General features: G+C 42.1%; 2 protein-coding genes across 2 annotated transcripts; one reads left to right on the top strand and one right to left on the bottom strand.

Moving 5' to 3' along the window:
- Window positions 1-4,231: 4,231 nt before the first annotated feature.
- Window positions 4,232-7,616, top strand: dusp23b (dual specificity phosphatase 23b). The gene is made up of 3 exons (XM_075447941.1): window positions 4,232-4,562; window positions 5,461-5,740; window positions 6,662-7,616. The coding sequence occupies exons 2-3, from the start codon at window positions 5,471-5,473 to the stop codon at window positions 6,845-6,847; spliced, it is 456 nt and encodes a 151-aa protein (XP_075304056.1). The 5' UTR covers window positions 4,232-4,562; window positions 5,461-5,470; the 3' UTR covers window positions 6,848-7,616.
- On the bottom strand, window positions 7,161-20,263 carry afdnb (afadin, adherens junction formation factor b). The gene is made up of 23 exons (XM_075448674.1): window positions 20,168-20,263; window positions 19,519-19,711; window positions 18,439-18,539; window positions 18,140-18,270; window positions 17,950-18,050; window positions 17,459-17,664; window positions 17,198-17,343; window positions 16,494-16,588; window positions 16,107-16,378; window positions 15,759-15,902; window positions 14,244-14,442; window positions 14,057-14,148; window positions 13,867-13,953; window positions 13,714-13,779; window positions 13,520-13,593; window positions 10,021-10,127; window positions 9,767-9,892; window positions 9,539-9,630; window positions 9,104-9,244; window positions 8,085-8,975; window positions 7,655-7,754; window positions 7,509-7,560; window positions 7,161-7,254 (listed from the first exon to the last, which is right to left on the bottom strand). The coding sequence occupies exons 1-23, from the start codon at window positions 20,261-20,263 to the stop codon at window positions 7,161-7,163; spliced, it is 3,606 nt and encodes a 1,201-aa protein (XP_075304789.1).
- Window positions 20,264-21,227: the final 964 nt, after the last annotated feature.

Genomic DNA, 21,227 nt, shown 5'->3' with positions numbered 1-21,227 from the left:
CTCACATATAAATAACACTTGACAGCAAGTGGGGTAAAGCAGCACATTTAGAATCTAAACTGGAAAAAAGCTCAGATTTTTAATAAACTATTATTTTAATCTTTAAAAATCTAACAACAAATCACCCTGTGTTTAACACTTTCAGAGCAGCAACTGTTATAACCGAAAAAGAACACTTTGTAGAAAGAGTGCTGCCATTTTGCTGCCCTCTGCAGGTATTACAAGTGCAAATGTGTAGAAGAGGCCTGCTTATCTAATATTTGGGGGATTAACTACTTTATATGTAAACTGCAATCAGTTACATTTGCTGAGAAAATAAATCTAGTTACTTTACAGTTTATGGTAAAAACGCTGACAATAAGGTGTTACTTCCAAATATATTGTTTTCATAAAAATTGGAAAAAAAAAAAAAAACATGAAATGAGGATTATGATATTCATTCTGCAGGAATGCCTTCTTTGGTATATTTCCTGATGTGCTTTAACAATGCAACCATGAAGGATGGGATGGGATTCTGCATTTGTGCTTCACAAACTTGCATGTCTAACTGCTGTATAGCTGCTGCTCAAGAAAAAATTAGCTCCTTTTACTAACTTGTGTTCTCAACCAATGGCACAGTTTTATCACCAGTGAGGCTTACATGTAGCAACTAAGCGATGTGTTCATGATTCTTAAAGTTGCAGGGTAAACAAACTATTTAACCTTATGCAGCACACAGTCAAGTCATGCAGCACAAAAATAATCAATAAAAAACAATAAAGATAATTCTTCAACAGGTAGTACTCTCAGCACCTCAAATATCCTGCCCTGACCCTGCAATTTATCTTCTGTAAAGACAGACATATGTGGGTGTATGTTATCTGTCCACTATATTCACTAGTATAATACAATACTACTACTCTTTCATCCCTATTTTAATCAGCCTGACTCTTTCCATCAAATCAGATGATAACCAGATAGACATATGTATACGTCTATGTTTATGTCGGCTTGAGTCGACAATTAGTCGATGTGGTATGAAAAGTGGTTTGCTAACACATTCAAGATATGAAATATAAATGATTCATACATACATAAATAGGAGTGATGTTTTTTGGGAAGTAGCTCTTTAACCAGCTAGGAGTGGTTGCCAGGTTCGCTAGTACCTGCGTTTTTTACGCATTACGTGACCAGTCCACCTCTATTAGGTCAACAACATAACACATCCATGATCAACAACCACACTGCTTCCATATGCTATAAGGCAAGCTAAACGTAAAAGACGGGAGCGAGATCTGGCAACCTGAGTAAAAAAAATCTGTCATTACAGGAAGTACACCGACTGTTAAGCGTCACACATTTGATCCCAAGTATGGCGCTATAAAACATAGACATATACACATAGACACACACCGCATCGACTGTGGAAGCATATGTCTGCTTTTAATACAATCATCCCGGCTCTGCTTCAGGAGAAGCTCTCCCAGCTGAGTGTGCCTGACTCCACCTGCAGGTGGATCACAGACTTCCTGTCTGACAGGAAGCAGCACATGAAGCTGGGAAAACAGGTCTCAGACTCACAGCTCATCAGCACTGGTTCCCCCCAGGGCTGTGTTCTTTCTCCTCTGCTCTTCTCCCTGTATACAAACTCCTGCACCTCCAGTCACCAGTCCGTCAAGCTCCTGAAGTTTGCGGACGACACCACTCTTATCGGACTTATCTCTAATAGCGACGAGTCCGCCTACAGGTGCGAGGCTGACCATCTAGCAACCTGGTGCAGGGAGAACAACCTGGAGCTCAATGCTCTAAAGACAGTGGAGATGGTGGTGGACTTCAGGAAGAACTCAGCCTCACCTACCCCCATCACCCTCTGTGACTCCACAATTGACACTGTGGAGTCTTTCCACTTCCTGGGAACCATCATCTCCCAGGACCTCAAGTGGGAGCTGAACATCAGCTCCCTCATCAAGAAAGCTCAGCAGAGGATGACTTCCTGCGGCAGCTGAAAATATCCAACCTGCCAAGAACAATGATAGTGCACTTCTACTCCTCCATCATTGAGTCCATCCTCACCTCTTCCATCACCATCTGGTACGCTGCTCCCAATCTTACATCTCTCCAGGACCTGTACGCCTCCAGGACTCTGAGGCGGACAGGGAAGATTGTGGCTGATCCCTCGCACCCCAGTCACAAACTTTTTCAGACACTCCCCTCTGGCAGGAGGCTGCGGTCCATCAGGACCAAAACCTCACGCCACAAGAACAGTTTCTTTCCAACCGCTACTAGCCTTATCAACAAGGCTCGGAGCCCCACCTGACACTGACTCTCTCCCTCTCCCCTTCCAGACCTACAAACTACATTAATGTAGCATCTTCAAACCTTCTGCGTTATATTAACGCATAGTCTATATTGTATATATATATATCCATCCATCCATCCATCCATTATCTTCCGCTGGTCCGGGGATCGGGTCGCGGGGGCAGCAGCTTGAGCAGAGAGACCCAGACGTCCCTGTCCCCGGCCACTTCCTCCAGCTCTTCTGGGGGGACCCCGAGGCGTTCCCAGGCCAGCCGAGAGACATAGTCTCTCCAACGTGTCCTGGGTCTTCCCCGGGGCCTCCTCCCAGTGGGACGGGCCCGGAACACCTCACCGGGGAGGCGTCCAGGAGGCATTCTCACCAGATGCCCGAGCCATATATATATATATATATATATATATATATATATATATATATATATATATATTCTGTATATATATCTATATTGTTTGCACCAACTACACCAAGTTAAATTCCTTGTAAGTGAAAACCTACTTGGCAATAAACTTGATTCTGATTCTGATTCTGATTCTGATTCTGATTCTGATGTGTAGAAGGGCGCCGCCATCTTGGTACAGGGCTCGCAGAGGCAGCGGTGCATGGACTTACGAAGGAAAGAGGTACTCCTCAATCTTAAAGTAGAATTAGGAATTTGGACTGATTTCAAAACGTATTGATTTGTTAAAAACGTCACACATGTGGCTATGATAGGCTACAGGGTGCTTTGATATTTTAACAATGCTGGTTTTCTTTCAGGGGACTTGCCTCAGCATTTCCCTGAAGCTGAACCTCATTCTAATGTTGTGAGTATCTGCATGTAATATTTGTCAAACACATGAGAGCATCACGGCCCTGGTCATATTAAAACCTGTGTCTCATTTGCTCTCTGCCACTCATTTTAGATACACTGAAATACACTTGAGTACACATTAAAACATACTGTAGTGTGTTATGTCCCTGTCACTTGGACTTAGACAGCTTAGCTCATATCCAGGGTGCAAACAGTGGCACTGAGGGAGGAAATTAAGAATGTGGGCCAGTTACATCAGTGACTGATGAGTTATAAACATCACTATATATTTCCATCCATCTTTAGAATGGAATACTAATTTGAATATTTTATATACTATGTTCTTTAAATAAAGACCTGAATACTCCTGAACTTTTTCTGGGTTCTCCTCAGCTTGACAACTGAGTGATTTATGATCACTTTAATTGTATAGAAACAACATTCCTCCATCGATGTAATGTACTGTCGATCAGAGAATAGACTTTAAAACAGCTCTGCTTGTGTACAAGTCTCTCCATGGTCAAGCGCAAAAGTACATCTCTGACATGTTAGAGCCATATGAACAAACTCGGGCTCTGAGAACCTCAGGGAGGGCTCTCCTGCTGGTGCCCAGAGTCAGGACTAAACAAGGTGAGGCTGCGTTTCAGTTTTATGCTCCTAAAATCTGGAACAGTCTTCCAGAAGATGTGAGACAGGCCTCAACTCTGACAATGTTTGAATCCAGACTGAAAACAGTTCTATTTAGCTGTGCATATGACAACTGAAAGTATTTTATCTGCACTCTTCACTTTTAAATTAATTAATTAATTATTATTTTTTATGTTATTTCGGAATGATTTTATTGCCTTCTTGTGATTTTATGTAGCTGTAAAGCACTTTAAATTGCCTTGTGTACGAATTGTGCTCTACAAATAAAATTGCCTTACCCTTGCATTACTGTAGGAGCTGGCACTGTACCAAGATGGCCGCCCTGTAGCCACGCCCCTCTAGTGAGTGGCAGCAACTATGTGTGCAATAAAATGCACATTTTTAGAAATGGTTGATAACAGCCTCCTGAACTTAGCAGGCCCCTACTAGCCCATGGGACTGATGTGTGCTGATAACGTCTATTGCATTGACTGATTAGCATTAGACACATGACACCTGTTATCCACCAGATCAAGGCTACGCCGGCTCCGTGTGGCCGCAACAGCCAAACGATAAGAAAAAGTATCGTTTACAGTGAAAAACGTTTTCGTGTAGCCGTAGCCTAAGTCTTTCGGATGAAACGTACTCAAGATCCAAGAAGAAGTCTGATTTTCCTTATACAACCCCTTATGATTACCATGACCTGGGTTGGCTCAATCCTCATCGACTACACTGACCGTTGTCGCCGCACCCTGTGGAGCCGCATGTAAACATAGCTGAGTCACTGGCTGCTCCATAAGCGACCAGGAAGGCAGCAACTCGACACGTAGACCACCCCTCGCACACACTGTAAGTCTTTTTTTCAGGCACTGGTCGGAGATTGGTATGACTGTGATTATTTAGTCATAGCAGGGCACAGAATGTCTTCAGCTAGTCTGGGGGCAAACGTTAGTCTGACTCGTATTTGCACAGTTGCGAGGTGGTTGTGCGAAGCCAACGGGTGTCTAGCCTTATTTTTCTAATGTTTCATTATGGCTATAATGATTAGTGGCGGGGATGCCTGTAGTGTGTTATATAATGCTTTAAAATTAACCACAGAGTGAATCAGTGGATGTTCTAGCTTTGCTCGTCGTGCCAGTAGACCGGACGGACGGCTGGACCTCGTCAGAGAATGTTTAGATCCCTCTCTGTACTTATTATTAAGGTTTTAATCAAATGTATTTTGCATAAAATGCTAAACCCCGGTGAAACCCCGTTCGCGATGAGCCACCTGCGCTGAATCGATCACCGGTGATCTGTTAACTTGAGCCCAGCATTGACCGTCAGTGCTCACAGAATCAACCCGACACGCTGAGTCAGATATTCCCACGAGAGCGTGCGGCTCCCGAAGGGTCAGATATTTCTGACCCGTTCTCGGGTTTCTCTCCACGAACTGGAAATAATGAGAAAAGACTGACCTAACGGTTTGTTGGTTCATGGTAGAATACATTCATGTTACAGATCATAATCAGCACACAGGACTCTAGTTCTGGTCTGTGTGACTTTAAATGAATGGTCTGTTTTGTAGTTTGTAGTAGAGGGATGGGCCTGCTCAGCTGATAGCTCTCCACTTACAAACTGATAAGATGCTGATTTACTAAAGAAAACAGCCAAGATGGAGGTTGAATCATCAGCAAATGAAATTAATTATAATAAGCTGCTCCATAAGCGACCTAATTCAAAAACCATTGTGACTTCTGCTCCTCAGCCTCACACTCATGGCCTCCTCTGCTCCGCACAACTTCTCCTGGGTGGAACCAGGCAAACTGGCCGGACTGGCGATGCCCCGGATGGCGTGTGAATACCAATATCTGTTGGACAATGGCGTCAAACACCTGGTTTGCCTGTGTGAGAGGAAAGCACCGTACCACGACACGTGCCCTGAGCTACAGCTTCACCACATTAAGATAGTAGACTTCACTCCTCCCTCACCGAGTCAGATTGATCGATTTCTCTCCATAGTGGAAGAGGCCAATTCCAAGGGAGAGGTATTTGAAGAACTCACCAGAATTAGTTTATTTCTTTCCTACTGAGTGTAGTTTATGCTGGCCAAAAAAAACAAAAAAACTCCTCCGTACTGTAGTCTGAAATATTCAAGGAACAAGTTCAGTTGAAGGTTTTCTGAAGTTCTCTGCATAAAATCAAACACCAAAAAGGGTTCTTCACTGCAATATGGGGAACTTTGACAAAGGTTATCAGCTTATCAAGATTAGTTCTAGTCTTAGTTTTTGTGTGTTTTATGTTTCCTATTTAGTTTAGCTGTCGTTCTCACACATCCGATTCACTGATTTGTTGTACAAAATGTTTAAAGCTGCCGTAAACTTTTTTTTAGTCATATTAGCTTGAACTGTCATGGGATTCTGAAAGGAGAATATTAAATATGCTGTTTAGGAAAAATCCCGAATTCTGTAGCTCCCTCTGAAGCCTGTAATCGTGCTTGCAAAAATCGAGCGCTCCCGGCTGTTTTTAACCAATCACGTTAGGTTTATTATTGATCTATTATCTGAGCAGAACAGTCACCAACCACGTCTTCCATGCTGAGCGTGAGTCTGCCCCCAGCTTGTGTGCGCGCACACTGGTGTGAACTCACGTGCACAACCTCGTCCACAGAGGGGGAGGGGTTTGGGGGGCGATTCGGAGCTTGTCAGAGGTTGGGGGAGGGACCTGAAAGTTGTATCAGTTCGAATTTTCCGACTTTAGACTCGGAACTTTGAAAACCTGCCGATGGCAGCTTTAAGGGCTGCTATGTTTATTTACTTGTTCTGTAAATCCAAATGTTGTCAAGGTACGTCACCCGCAGGCTGTTCCTGCTCTGTGAACAAAGACCTTCCCTGACGTGAACCAAAGCAGGGCGTGCGCTGTTTTTACAGAGAACCAAAGCCAATAAGCGTTGTTTTGTTTGTCCCCAGGGTGTGGCTGTTCACTGCATGCACGGTCATGGGAGAACAGGGACCATGCTGGCCTGCTACCTGGTGAAGACCAGGCGGATTTCGGGGATTGACGCAATCAACGAGATCCGCAGAATGCGGCACGGTTCCATCGAAACACACGAACAAGAGAAGGCGGTGGTGCAGTTTTATCAGCGCACTAAGTAACTAACCGAGGGACTGAAGTCGTGTTTTTACTGAAAACAGAACCAGCAAACCTTTTTTTTTTACAGTCGATCATCATAAAGTAACTGCCTTGATTATTGTGTAGTGGGTGCTGCAGTAAAGGGTAACAGGAAAAAACAAGAAACAGTGTTCAAACAGGTGAAAGGGTATACAGCAAATGTTGGATATTACTAAGACAAACACACACATGCCCGCTGCCTTGTACATGGTACTGTATATCAGCAGTTAGCTGGCAAATTGTTGCCCCTTCTTTTTCTGCTCTGGGTTTTCCATCGAGAAGACTTTGACTCCTCCTTTACGCACTGGACGCCGGGGAAAAGAGACGCTGACGCTCCCTGAATGGGAGCTTTTCAGGGGCCGACACTCTCTTGATTTTCTCCTCCTGGTTTCTGCAAAAAAGACGAGCACAACAGCAGAAATACTTGAATTTTATGAGGCACAGGAACAAAATAACAGCCCGCTCTGTTTTAATATTAATTGATGGCGTGAAAACTGCAGATTTTATTTTATTTTTTTCTTCCACTCAGGGATATTCTCACAGGTACGATGCCTTATAGACATTTCGGTGCATGAGTAGCTTGCCGGTGTTAAATTGGGTTGAACTTTCTTGTAAGTGTTGGTGAGCCTTAAACTGTACACTCACTCCTTTGTTGCCACGTTGTGAACATCTTGCCCCGGTCCACTCCCTCTTTGATCTGACAAAGATGTAGGGAATAATGTCAATAATAAATAAAAATGAAACTAACAGTGATATGTTTCATTTACTTTATTGTGTTTGTGCTTTATGACCTCTTTTTGCTTCGTTTTTCTCCCGGGACAGATGATTCTGTGCCTGCTTTTCTACTTCTTTCTGTTCCCGGTTGTCATTCCCACCAAAGCATCTCTTGTTCTAAACACGAAGAAGTAATCAGATGGAGAGCAGCAGCTTTTTAACCATCGGGTCCCTCCGACCCGTGCATCTTTTTACAGATATATGCATCTGACGTTTACAGTAACGCACGCCACTTCCCACTTAGGTTGTCAGCTTTGCGTGGGTCTTTTCATCTTCAACTGACAGAGACAGTTTGAGAGTTAAATGACTCACACACTTTCCTTACTTAAACATCACTTTTTCCAGGTTACTATCTCTATTTTTTTAAAACTTTTAAATCAAATGATCCATACAAAGCTATGCGACCTTAAATGGAAAAGCGTGTGCACCACAAAATTATTTGTCAACCTCTGCCTGTGACGTTCTGGTCTCCAGCTGCTGTAGGGTCACCATCATGTCCAAATCTTCATCCTCCTCCTCATCCTCTCCCCTCTGCTGAATTTCCTTCAGCCTCTTCTGAAACTGCCACTCCAGGCTGAGCTTCCGGAGTCTGTCGTTCTCCTCCGCCGTGCGCTTAGCTTTAGCCTGAAGCCTGTGCACCTCCCGCTCCAGGTGCTCCACTGCCTGCAGCCTCCGCTGCTTCACCAGCTTCTCCTGGGCCTCCCTCCTCCAGGGGTCACACAGCTCCTGAGGGTCTCTTTGCCTCACAGGGCCCGTGCTCCTCTTCTGCTCTGGGGAAGCCTCTTGGAAGGAAACGTGTTTCGTTGGAGTGATGCTCACTTGGAGTTTCTCTGCGTTATCTCTGCTGCACGTGGTGGATCTTTGCTGCTGCGCTGAAAGCGACGGCTGAGATACTGGACGTGCATATATATGACTGACTTGGCTTTGAGGACCCTGTGTGTGTCCACCGACGTAAAGAGTTTGGCTCAACTTCACCGCTTGCACAGAATAACTGTGCTGGAAGGTGGTGAGTGGAGGGTTTGACTGTGTGCTCACTGCTCTGGTTATTGGGATGTCTATTCGAATGGGCTGGATTGAAGGTGGAGGTGTTGACTGCTGTGAAAAAGGCGTTCTCCAGACACCAGCAGCACTTGTACGGATGCCCTGCTGCTGTTTTGTGGGAGAAGTGTTATCGGACAGGATGTCATGACTAGAAACACTCGAGCGAATTGGGAAAGATGAGTAGTAGCCTTGCGTTTGGTTGGCTTCCTGATCCCTCTGTGCCCACAAGTTCTCCCTTTTGTCCACCAGGGGGCATCCACTGTCCAAACACAAGTTCTCCTGAGAGAGGGCTTGACGCTTAAAGGGGAAAATATTCAATATTTCAGTGGAATTCATCCAGCTGTATCAGCATACATTTTCCTTATTTGATGCTCAGTAAGTTGAAAAAATGATTATTTTTATGCCTGAGGCAAATCAAGACGTACCATGAAGGTTCTCTTACTGGAGCTCTGTCCATCTGATGGTCTCAAAGACATTTTGAAGTTTTGCTGCGGTTGGTTGATTTCAGACGGGTCCTTGTCCTTGGACTTGGGGTTCGGAAGTGTCAGATATTCTCTATGAAACGTCTGAAAAAGACACAAACAGAAAATTGAGCATTCCTCCCGTTGTGACTGAAATTTTTCTTTTCATTATTTTTTAACCAAGCAGTAGCATTTCCAAGGGCCTAAATAAGACTGGCGAATAAAGAAATATTTTTCTAACTGGAAATTATCCCAAACTATACCATTATTTCCCCTTTTTACTTCTCAGTGTCAGTAAAACGTTGTTTTCTTTTCTTTTTTGTGAGTGTGTGGTCTCCACAAAACAGCTTAAATTGAAGTAATAAGTGTTAGTGTTTGCTAAACCTCCATGAATCTCACATCAGTGCAAAGGTTGATGCTGGAAACTGAAGTGACATTGTTCCCTCTTACGTCAGGTTCAGCAGCTTCATCTCCATCCTCCAGGCAATAGACTGTTGGAACAAGTAGATACAACAGTACCAGAGCTGTTATCTGACTCGCCCTCATGATTTTAATGCCTTTTACAAGAAGGAATGCGTGCTGCGTGTGCCTGGCAGCAGTAAGTGATCAAAAGAGAAGTTCTCTCACCATTCATGTCGGGATTGGAGCGGTAGAGTTGTCTGTTCCTCTGCACCATCTGGTCTTTCTTTCTTTTGCTGCTTCCATGGGGCCTCTCTGACGGGCTGAGATCAACAACGCAGTGCAGCGTGGGCACTTTACTATTTGGCTTAGCATGCTCTTCATCGCCTTGTGATGGAACAGAAAGTCTTATTTAGGTACTAAAGGGCATGAAATAAAAAATATTTAAAAACTGTCCAGCTTATTGTGTAATAGGTTATTACTTTGCTCACTTTTGCTCAGCAGTGCCTCGAGGCCATGGTAGCTCGCTCCACACTTTGCAACCTGAAAGGTCACAACAGGGCCGGTCTGCATCATGATGGCCGCTGCCCTAGATGAGTGTAAGATTAATAAGTTATTAATATTTTTTGGACTGAAGCACCCCTAAATTTCAAGTCTATGTTTAAATAGCAGTTTTTTCCTGTTCCTGTTTTTCAGGCCGTTGGGAGTGTGTTTGTGTGAAGTCCTTATGAACTGTGAGTGTTTTAACCAGCAGCAGACGGCAGTCAGAGCGCTCTCAGTTTGGAGAATCCCGATCGGAAGGCCAAGCTAAAAGCATAGCTTGTCTCGCCAATCAACAATTTGTTTCTGATTCTGCGAATCGAGAGCACTCCGATCGCTGTCCACTGCAGGTGGGACACTGAGTACTCTTAAGTTCTTCAAACAATCCCACATAAAAAAGTGTGTTAACAAATTTCAGTATGAGTAATTCTCTCCCAGTGCTGTCAAATCTGCCGCACAGTTTCATTCATGGCAAAGCTTTGTCCTTTATTTAACTGGAGCTGCATGAAGTGAGGAAAACAGGTGACATTTTAAATACTGAGCTGACGATATTACTTGCAATACATAAACAAATGCTTCAGTATATGGTCTTAAGGTCAGAGTGGTGTAAAAAAAAAGTGGCAACACTCCCATAGACTTCTATAGAAAGAAAGGAATGCGGAAGTCACGTGAGTCACGGAGACGCCAATCATTCCAAACAAGGGACGCAGCTCCGTTGATCTCAAATGCTCGTCAAGAACAATTACTGGTAAGTTAATGAAATAACAGCATTTTAAACTTTTTTTTTTTTTTTTTTTTTATATTTTTAAGCATAAGCTATCAGAAGTATATTCTTAGACATCATTATTTTTACATTTGGTTAGCATGAAATGTCGATGTTGATGTTAAAAATGTAATGGATTTAGGGACCTAACTGAAAGCTTGGTAACGGATGCTACCATGAGGTAATAAACTGATCATTTCACTAAAGTCTGTTAACTTTTTATTATCAGGTGACATTATGTAAAGTTGTTTTGATTGTTAGGCTTGTTTTACATTTTCCATGATGACATTTTATAATAAAATGTTTGGTTAAAATCTGTTTTTTATATTCCCACACCTGACACATTTATTTTGTCATTAATATGGTTTTAATCAGAAAAAAGTTTAGATTAATATTTTTATCAATTAATTCATATTTTACAAAAGTTTTCTGACTTGAAGCACAATAAACAGGGTTACAGATGCATGTATTCAGTTCACATGAGAAATATAGAATAATTAGGTCTTCTACAGAAAATAAAAATTCATCCCGGATCATCAGTCAAAGCATCTACAGCCCCTCAAAGTCATTTAAAGCTTCTTTAAAATAATTTATTCATCTCAGCTTTGCCATTCAACTAATTTTCCATCTGACACCAAAGAGAACAGACAGACTGAATGACATCTTCTACAGATGGAGAGTTTGGGACAACAGGAGTAAATCTGGGAACAGACAGTAATATCATGCTCTGTTGAAGGATGTAGATCTGAAGGTAAGCTGGACCACTGGCATGATGAAGTATAAAGGAGGACACGGTATACCTGTCCCCTGCTAGCAAGGGCACCCTCTACGATTTAACACGGTGATAAATGTGTCCCTGCCGCTCCAAAAAGGAAACATGTTGATAAAACGCATTGTCAGTGAAGTGATCAATGCACACTATTAGTCAATATTTACCGAAAATTGCTTTGTAAATGTCAAAGTTACCGTTTTTGTAACTAAGCTAAGACCCGTTCAAACTGACTGACAGCGCTGTGAAGTTTAGTAGGGCTGGGCGGATCGATTTAAAATATCGATAGTATCGATACTAACGTTGGTATTGGGTATTGGGCAAAAAATCTTGAGTTTGTTAATTGCAAATGCAGATTAGCACCCCAAAAGGGAAATTTAAGTTTTAAGTTTTCTATAAACATTTCTGAGTTACTTAATACGAGTATTTTTAATTGCCTGAAAACTTTTTCCTGTGTTTTATTATCATCATTAAGTAAAGAAAAACTTACAAAATAATTAAATCATGAAAATTCAAGTTTTCATTCAAATTTGCATATTGATGATGCATTCACTTAATAAATTATGATACATTGTTCTCCCCTACACAAAAGTAGATGGTAGTAGTAAAAAGTATCGGTTTTGGTATCGCTATCGCTATCGGCAAAACTGGCCCTGTATTTACTTGGTATTGGATCGATACCAAATTTTGCAGTATCGCACAGCCCTAATGTTTAGAACTATTGAGGTTTACATGAACCACGTGACAGCCCGAGCGGCGACATCAAAGCGTGTCGCAACTCTGTATTTACTCTATAGCTCTGGTTAAAGGGGAACTCCGGGGCATTTGAAGCGTGTTTCCATTGCTAGAGGTTGTCAAATACTGATAGTAGGACACAGAGAGGTGCGTATCTGCGCTCCCTGTGTGAAGATCGCTCTGTCCGCACAGCATGTCATGCGAGGCTAATACGTGGTGGCTAAGGGGCAAGCGCTAACCCTTCCACGTAAAACAACAACTTGCACACTGCAGAAACGTCACACCACTTTATAAACCATCCGACAATAAAGTCACAAGCCTTACCATCAAAACCATATGCATGGTTCTCACATTACTGGCATGGGGACGTTACAAAACAACATTATAAACAGCATGTCACTCACCGGCTGGTTGTAGGCTCGCGCATGTGAAAGCCCAAAAGAGTCGATGGAGAATAATCCCATATACAAAACAATTATCTTCTCTAGAAAAACTGCGTTCAAGTATTTAAAACATTACAACAATACATGCCCAGTAATATTCTTGTAATGTTTTAAATACTTGAACGCAGTTTTTCTAGAGAAGATAATTGTTTTGTATATGGGATTATTCTCCATCGACTCTTCTGGGCTTTCACATGCGCGAGCCTACAACCAGCCGGTGAGTTACATGCTGTTTATAAAGTTGTTTTGTAACGTCCCCATGCCAGTAATGTGAGAACCATGCATATGGTTTTGATGGTAAGGCTTGTGACTTTATTGTCGGATGGGTTATAAAGTGGTGTGACGTTTCTGCAGTGTGCAAGTTGTTGTTTTACGTGGAAGGGTTAGCGCTTGCCCCTTAGCCACCACGTATTAGCCTCGCATGACATGCTGTGCGGACAGAGCGATCTTCACACAGGGAGCGCAGATACGCACCTCTCTGTGTCCTACTATCAGTATTTGACAACCTCTAGCAATGGAAACACGCTTCAAATGCCCCGGAGTTCCCCTTTAAGGTCAGGTGTATCAACAAGGGGTGCATTCCACTTCTGCAACTGTGCTTGCTGGTTGGTTGTAAAACATGTATGAAAGCAGATTTTTCTCTATGTGGAATGCAGACCTCATTTAAACCCCTGCACCTGTCATATTATTTCATGTTAAAATGTCTGCCGTGAAAAATGGTTTGTAGCTACCTTTCTTGGCTGAGTCCAACCAGGCTGTGGCCGTCCACACTGAGCAGCTGATCTCCAGCTGCTAACCTCCCATCCTGCACTCAGGAAAAGACACACATCGTGATTTCGATCTCCCCTCGTGTAATATATCATGGAAATGATTCTCAGTGTCACTGCTTAAGTGCAACTAGATCCAAAATGTGTTATGCTCTCACCATTTCAGCTGGTCCTCCTTTGACTATAGATTTAATATAGATCCCAAGGTTACCCTGCCCTGCTCCCTGTGGCAAAAAACGCAGATTATAGATTTACTGAACTAGATAGTTTCCATATTTGTATTTTACAACATATTGCCATCGTTTAGTCACCTTGGCAGCTACAATGCTGACTCCCATTCCACTGTTCAGCGGTTTGCGCAAAGTTATGATCTCAATTTCCGGCTGTCTATGTTCTGCCTGTTTAAAAAAAAAAAAAGAAGACAGAAATAAAACGTTTAACTCTATGCTTAAATCCTATTTCAATATACATGGAACCACTGAAGACAATATCTTTCTTTACCAAGTGAATGCCCTCGTCAGAAGGAGCGGATTCAGTGAAGTACACAGTCCAATCACCTTTGGAGTTTGACTCAGATGTCAGAGAGCAAAGACCTGCAAGAGCCAGATGTGATGAAATACCAATGCTGAGAACTCATCTTAAGGTTCAATGCAATTCAATCCTGGCATCTGAAGTCAGAATCCTATACCTTTCTGGCAAAGTGGCTCCAAAAACTCCCTAAACCCTTGAGGGATTCCTCTCACAGTGTCACAAGAGTACCCTCCCTCCGGCAGCAGGAAAGGCAGGTGCAGGTCGAGGCTCTCCACCAGCTGGATGTCCTGCCCTTCACTCTGAATCAGCTTATCCGCTGAGGCCTCGGCAGCCCGCACTACAGCATCGATCAAATCCTGCAGCAACGGTGACAGACAGTGAGACGGCTGAAATATCTCAGGTAAAGGTCGAGCTGGTGCATATACAGTCAATTGACATTTGTCATTGTATGACAAGACTTCAGGGGAGGGACATCTGAACTGCTTGCTATGGGTGTGAGCAGAATGGTGAAGGTGACCCAGGCATTTGACTTCACTGCAGAGTACAACATCAAAACTGTTGTAATAAGAACATAATAAAGGTGAAACTGGTCAGTAGTGGTGGAATTATAGAGTTAACTGTAGCAGAAGTACAATTAGTTGAAGTTGTTGTCACGAGTAATTGAATTAATTACTCATTCATGTGACAGGTACTTATTTTGCTTTAATATTTCCAGTTCATGCCACTCTATAGCCTACAAATTATGTTTATTTTACACATGATGTTCAAAATGTACACCAGTTCATTCGTAGACTGATCATTTCCAATTAAAAAAACTGATCGGCATAAATAATGAATCCATCTAAAGTTTATTATATGATGGAGAAACTACCAGAAAGTAGATGGATCCATCTCACATTTTACACATCAGTCACACAAATATAACGATGTACAGTATTTTGTTGAAAATGGAGACATGTTTCTGTTATTTGGGCTATTCTTATAGATTTGGTCACCATGAATCTGTGAGGTTGTTGCGTTTGCAGCTTGCCAGTAACTGAGCCGATGAAGTCACATGCAGTGTTGGCAGGTAACACAGGTGAACTCTCAGTGGACAACACAGACAGAGCCACACACCCTATCCTTAGACCTTTCTCAAAACAATCCCGTAGTGAAGCTATTTCCATGTGGCGGCTGCAGTCCACGGCAACAATAAGTAACATGCTGCATCTTCATTCATTTAAGGCTCATAATGAGAATCGTGACACTTGACTCTGACTGCAATGGTGACCTGGGATATGTAGTCCAAGAAACCCTTTTTTTTTTTCCCATACCTAAAGTTTCAGCAGAATATTAGAGACAGATTTCTCTCCAAAGCAATGGGGTAATGTGTCAACCCACTTCACCATCCTTCATGTATTATTTATCATCATATTCATCACTGTAAATTATTCATGCTGTTGTGAATCAATGTAGCTGAGCTCGTGTTCACTTGCTAAATCTCCTGCTATGTTAAAAAAGAAAACTCTCACTGCAGATCTTTAGCTGACGTCTATCAGTGCCAGTTGTTACTAACGTGCCCAAAATATCAATGATCAGTGGTGGTGCTTTGTTTCCTACATGCTACCATTTTGATATCAAAAAGACTGAAATTCTTTTGCATGGCTTTACAAGTGGGGGGAAAAGTACTCACGGGGGGAATGTGAGGCTCATTGGTTGCGTAGAGGTAGCCAGACAGCAACGTCCGCAGCTGCAGTGAGTTCAACCTGAAACAGGTACTCTGAATGTCCTTGGCGTCCCGCATCGAGTACTTATCCATGGTCAGGAGTGTGGTTGCCTAGAAACAGCTAGGCAGTATTATTTTAGCATCTTGGACATCAAAAGACATGAGAGTTCAATACTGTACTATTGTACAAAGAGGCACAGATAATGATAGAAAAGAACAGCACTGGATTCAGGTTCAGCATATTAGTGGAATAAGTTAGAATCATTCCATTTATCACAATGAAACCCTAGTCAAAGTCTTGTTCTTAAACAACACCTGCACAATGTGCCCAAAGTGGCAGTCAACAGCCAGCTCCAAGCCCTGCCTCTCTGCCCAGGCTTCGATGGCTGTGAGCCTTTGGCGGAGAGCAGATCCCCAGTAGTGTGACCGCAGGCCTGGCGTGCTGGCTTCTGGGCTCATGAGCCGGTTGAAGAGCCATGCGCTGATGAAATGGAAAAGCTGGGAGAAGAGCTGGATGGTGAAGGCAGGGTTGACCCGACAGCGGCGTAACAGAGACATAGTGTTCATCAAGGTGTTCAGCACCATCTCTGCAACGGCAGAGGGAAACAGAGAATGTTCTACAACATCACGGCTCTTCCACGTGCTCAGAGTGAAACAGTTTCATCGGTTGAAGTAATCTAAGTTAAATCATCAAACATGTACCTATTCCAGCTGGTAGCGCACCATGTTGCTCGGGATCGATCAGAAATGTAGGTAAATGTTTCCTTAACTCAGTCTGGAGACATTGTAGCAGGAGGCTGTGAGGAATAAAACACATACAAATAAAACGTGAGAGGGTACTTTTTGCTTCTTTTTTTTTTCTAAAACCTTTTCAAAAACACTGGGAAAATAGTTATTTTTTTAAAACAAACGTGTTATAGATATACAAGTGTCCTCTGGGTTCAAGTTCTCTTAGGATGGAGTGAGAAAAACATTTCTGTGGTCTGATCAATCAAATCATGAAATTCTTTTTGGAATGCAGGGACAAAGTTAAAGAGGGGATATTATGTTATAGAGCCGAAGAATAATCTGGATTCTGAATTCTAAAGTACATTAAAACAAAAAACAAAAACACAACGGAAGTCCTATGTGTTAACACTTGATATGTTTTCCTTAATATAGGCATTAAATGATTAAATCATTGCATTCTGTTTTATAATTGATATTAAACACAGCTGTTGTCGTATATACCAGTATATGTATGTACTTATGGATGTGCAGACAGAACATTTTTGGCCAGTATGCACACGTATTGTGTCTATAGACAATTTACACAAAGTAGATATTAAAAACTGCATGAGGAGACAGTGTTAAAAGGCTCAGGTGGTTGATGATTTGATCTGTATTTGCTTGTCTGTCATCTGTACCTGTATGCTTTGTGCACCTGCCGCGACAGATCCTGCTGACTCTGCAGTGTGAGCAGGCTGAGGTCTTTGTCATGTCTGAGAAAGTTCAGCAGCTCAGAGGAATTGGCCATCCAGAAGGCAAGAGCCCCTGCGATGGTCCGTTGTCTCTGTAGAGGCAAACATGGCAGACATTACAGCTGGCACCGTAACAAAGGTGCCCTTTGCTGTTAAACTAGGCAACTTCTGTTTTTGCAATTGTGAGAAAAGTCATCATGAACTTGCCTGGATGACCTTCCCTGTCATGGCCACCATTTTGTTTGTGATGGAGGTTACTTTACGTGTATGTCCAGATGATGGAGAGCCTCTTCTGTAACGACTCCGCAGAGCAAACCGACCCGCAGCATAGAGGCTGTATGCAGGTGAGAGCTTGAAATGAACTGTGGAGCTGTTGGTGTAATTTATGACTGCAGACAGGAAGGGCTCCTCAGCTGCAATGTTAAAGACACCAGCAGGGGGCAGGAGGGCATTACGAGACAGAGAGGCAGCATGGCAAGTTTCAAATTTAAAAAAGAAAGAAAAAAAAAAATCGCACAATGAAGACAAGATGTGGTTTTGTTCCAGACTCACCACTATCACAGAACTGAATTCCAATTGGTAATCCGGGCAGAACTGAAAAGTTTGAAATAAAATAAATAAAATCCTCTTTTTCTTTTACAATATGGTCAGAGCGTAATATCTAGAGAAAGAGGATATTACTGTTTAATACCACTTACCCTCAAGAGTCTGCCTCTGTTGCTGTTTCTTTTCTTTGCAATGTTTTTGGGTCTCAGGGTTGGACAAACGCATGCCGTCATTCTTCAGATCTTCTGTTGATCTGGACATTCATTTTAAGAAGAGAATGTTAGTCTGATGTTTCAGCAGGTGTGTGATCAGTAGCCTGGACATTAAAAGGGAATATTTTACCCGTTTGCATCCTCTGACAACTTGTCAGTCACATTGGTTTTGTTCTTTTCTTTCGGCTTTCCTTTTTTTCGTGACAGTGTCCTCTTGAAGGTTTGAATAATGCTCCCTTTTCCTTTGTCAGGACAGCTTTCCTTTATTGGTCCAACACATAAACAGAGCAGATTCATATTATGTATGATTATTTGTGAGAGTAATGTGAAACTGGACTCCAAATGATTCCAAAAGGTTGTCAGGTAGCATGCTGCTTCATAATAATTCAGTCTCTAGCTGTTTGTCAGTGAAGTATTTCATAAGCTTACCTCAAGAGTGTCTTTCTTGAGCACAAAACGTCCTTCTCTGTTTTCTGAATTCCAGCCCAATTGCACAACCAAAGGTCTCTCATCCAGTTCCAACTTGCGTTCTTATTCCACATACAGACCCCACAGAAATAGTCAGAGCATAACTATGCAACCACAATACGATTTTTTGAACAGTGAACACTCATTTCATTTGTTAAAGCTACACGGAGCAGCTCAGTTAAGTCAGTATATCTCTGTTTGTGACTCCCCATCATGCTACATCAATTGTTAGAATGGGAGGCAGAGCCTTCAGTTATCAGGCCCCTCTCTTGTGGAACCAGCTGCCAGTATATGTCTGGGAAGCAGACACCCTCTCTAACTTTAAGATTCGGCTCGAAACTTTCCTTTTTGATAAAGCTTATAGTTAGGGATCGTTCAGGTGATCCTAAAACATCCCATAGTTAAGCTGCTATAGGCCTAGACTGCTGGGGGGTCTCCTATGACACACCTTTCACCACTTTGCTCTCTTTTTCCCACTTTTATTTCCTTATATGACATTATGTACATGTTATGGTGTTTGTTGTCCCGGATGGCCGCCCTTCCTAAGTCTGGTTCTGCCAGAGGTTTCTTCCTGTTAAAAGGGAGTTGTTCCTCTCCACAGAAAGATTGGATTACGATTACAATGAATTGGACTGTATCACTGAAGTACCTTGACATTTGTTGTGATTTGGTGCTATATAAATAAACTGAACTGAATTCAATTGAATTTCATCGTTTTAAGATGCCAAATCGGTTAAGTTTAGGTAAAGCACTTCTCAAAATGTTAGTCTAGTGCATTTTACAAAGGGTTGGCTTATAGCTTGACAAGACTTGACTGATCTGCATGAAAGTTGGAACCGTTATGAAAAGAAAACACTGTACTTTGGTCCTGAGTGTCAGGAAGAAATGTGTAATTTGTGTCCTTCTGCATGGATAAAATGGCTTTTCATTTTTGAGGTTTAAACAAAATACATTGATCACAGATTCTTCATAAGAATATATCCCCATTCGCCATCAATAAAGCAAAGACGCAGTAGTCACAATCAGACTCTAACGGCTTACCTATATTGGTGTGGACCTCATACAGGGAATAACTGGTTGTCAACATTTTCATATCAGGCCTGAATTTCTCTGAAAGCATTTCAATGACCGCTTGAGTTGGAGAGCTGCTGCAAACACGCAGGCACTTTGTGGCTACGTTTCCCTCTATATGGTCCTCAAAGTAGAAACGAATCACGCCGTGAAATTCCAGGTTCTGTGAGAAATAAGGTGACAGTCCTCAGTCTGTCCTGTGTGTATGTTCATTCTATTTTTCCCATTTATAAATAAATGCCTTATTTTGTCAGTGCAAGACTTGAAAACTTGCAGATAAGCAGCAAATCCTGCAATCTGGAACAGCAAAGTTAGTAGAATCCATTACTGGTATGTATTTATATTCACTCTGCTTGAGAAATATGTAATAGATTTAACAAACATAGATTTTTTTTCTTTGATCAACTGACAAGTAGAATAATCTATCTAACCGTCTAAAGCAAATAGCTGTAATTAAATGCAGTTGGGTTGTAATATGTTTGAAAAAAAAGCTTTACAGAGAAAAAAAAACATTGAGAACTTTGGCAGTGACAGAAAATACTACTTTCATGTTAATCTGAGCAAAATCCCACAATGTGCATAATGTACTGGCGCTGTCTGATGTCTGCTCATGACTCACCTCATCAGGTTGGCTAATTTCAAACAGGTCCAGTCGGTTGTTATTCCACTGTCTGATGACCTTGGATAATTTCTCCCATTCTTTCTCCTCAAGCATTTTTCAACCTCAGAGTCTATCCAACCAGAAAACCTCATTCAATTCTTTAAAGAAAAATCCACAGAAAAGTTCTCATCTGTTGTGGGTGTTTCATCTGTTCAGAACCTTCCAGATCTATTCCCCGTTCGTTATAAACTCGCTGTCCACTGTGATGAGTTCTTAGAAATAATTGCCCAATTTATGCCTACACCCTCGTCCCCTCTGCGAGCCCCCCATGACCCTCTACCCTAATTTAACAGGTCAGTGGAGCTGTGTTGAATGAAGCAAACAGGAAATCTAATCGTAAATCTGACACAGACAAAAGAACCTTTCGGGCCCGTTTGGTTAATTTCTATGTATTTTTTTCATAATGTCCATGAGCAAAACTGTACAATTTGACAATGCTCAATTTTATGCTTTATGACAATGCCTTAAACGATACTGTGTGATGCTAATAGAGGGCAGCAGTTTCTGGCACATTTTCACAGTCGCCATTATAGATATTCATCCTCCTTTTCACAGCAACAAGGATATTTACGCTTGAAGGCATCCAACTTCTCATGCATACCAGTAATTTTCAGCACAATTTACATGTATTCCCATTCATTCCGCACTATGTATATGGGGCAGCTTTTGTTGGCTGCTCCGAAGCTTTCGGAATAAACCTACAATGGAACAAAAGCCTTGACAAAAACAACCCTTGATTAGATATACAGTATAGCATAAAGGTGAACAAGCAAGGGTATTGTTGTCTGGATGTTGGAATATGTGGAAAAGATCTTCTATTAGTAAAAGAAACATTACAGTTTTTGCCATTATGATCCATCTGAGAAACAGACTGAAGGCTAAAGCCTCTCAGCATTTTTCATGATTTATTTGAACTTTATAGAGTATAAAACTGACTGGCATGACCAAGATTTCAGACCAAGACTGTTTTTTCTACACATCATGTGAGCTTTGAAAGCAAATCTTTGTGGTGGTTTCA

Source organism: Odontesthes bonariensis, chromosome 17 (genome assembly GCF_027942865.1).
Source record: "Odontesthes bonariensis isolate fOdoBon6 chromosome 17, fOdoBon6.hap1, whole genome shotgun sequence".
In the NCBI taxonomy this organism is placed as follows: Eukaryota; Metazoa; Chordata; class Actinopteri; order Atheriniformes; family Atherinopsidae; genus Odontesthes; species Odontesthes bonariensis.
Note: the sequence above shows the minus strand (reverse complement) of the source record. Positions and strands in the feature narration are given on the sequence as shown.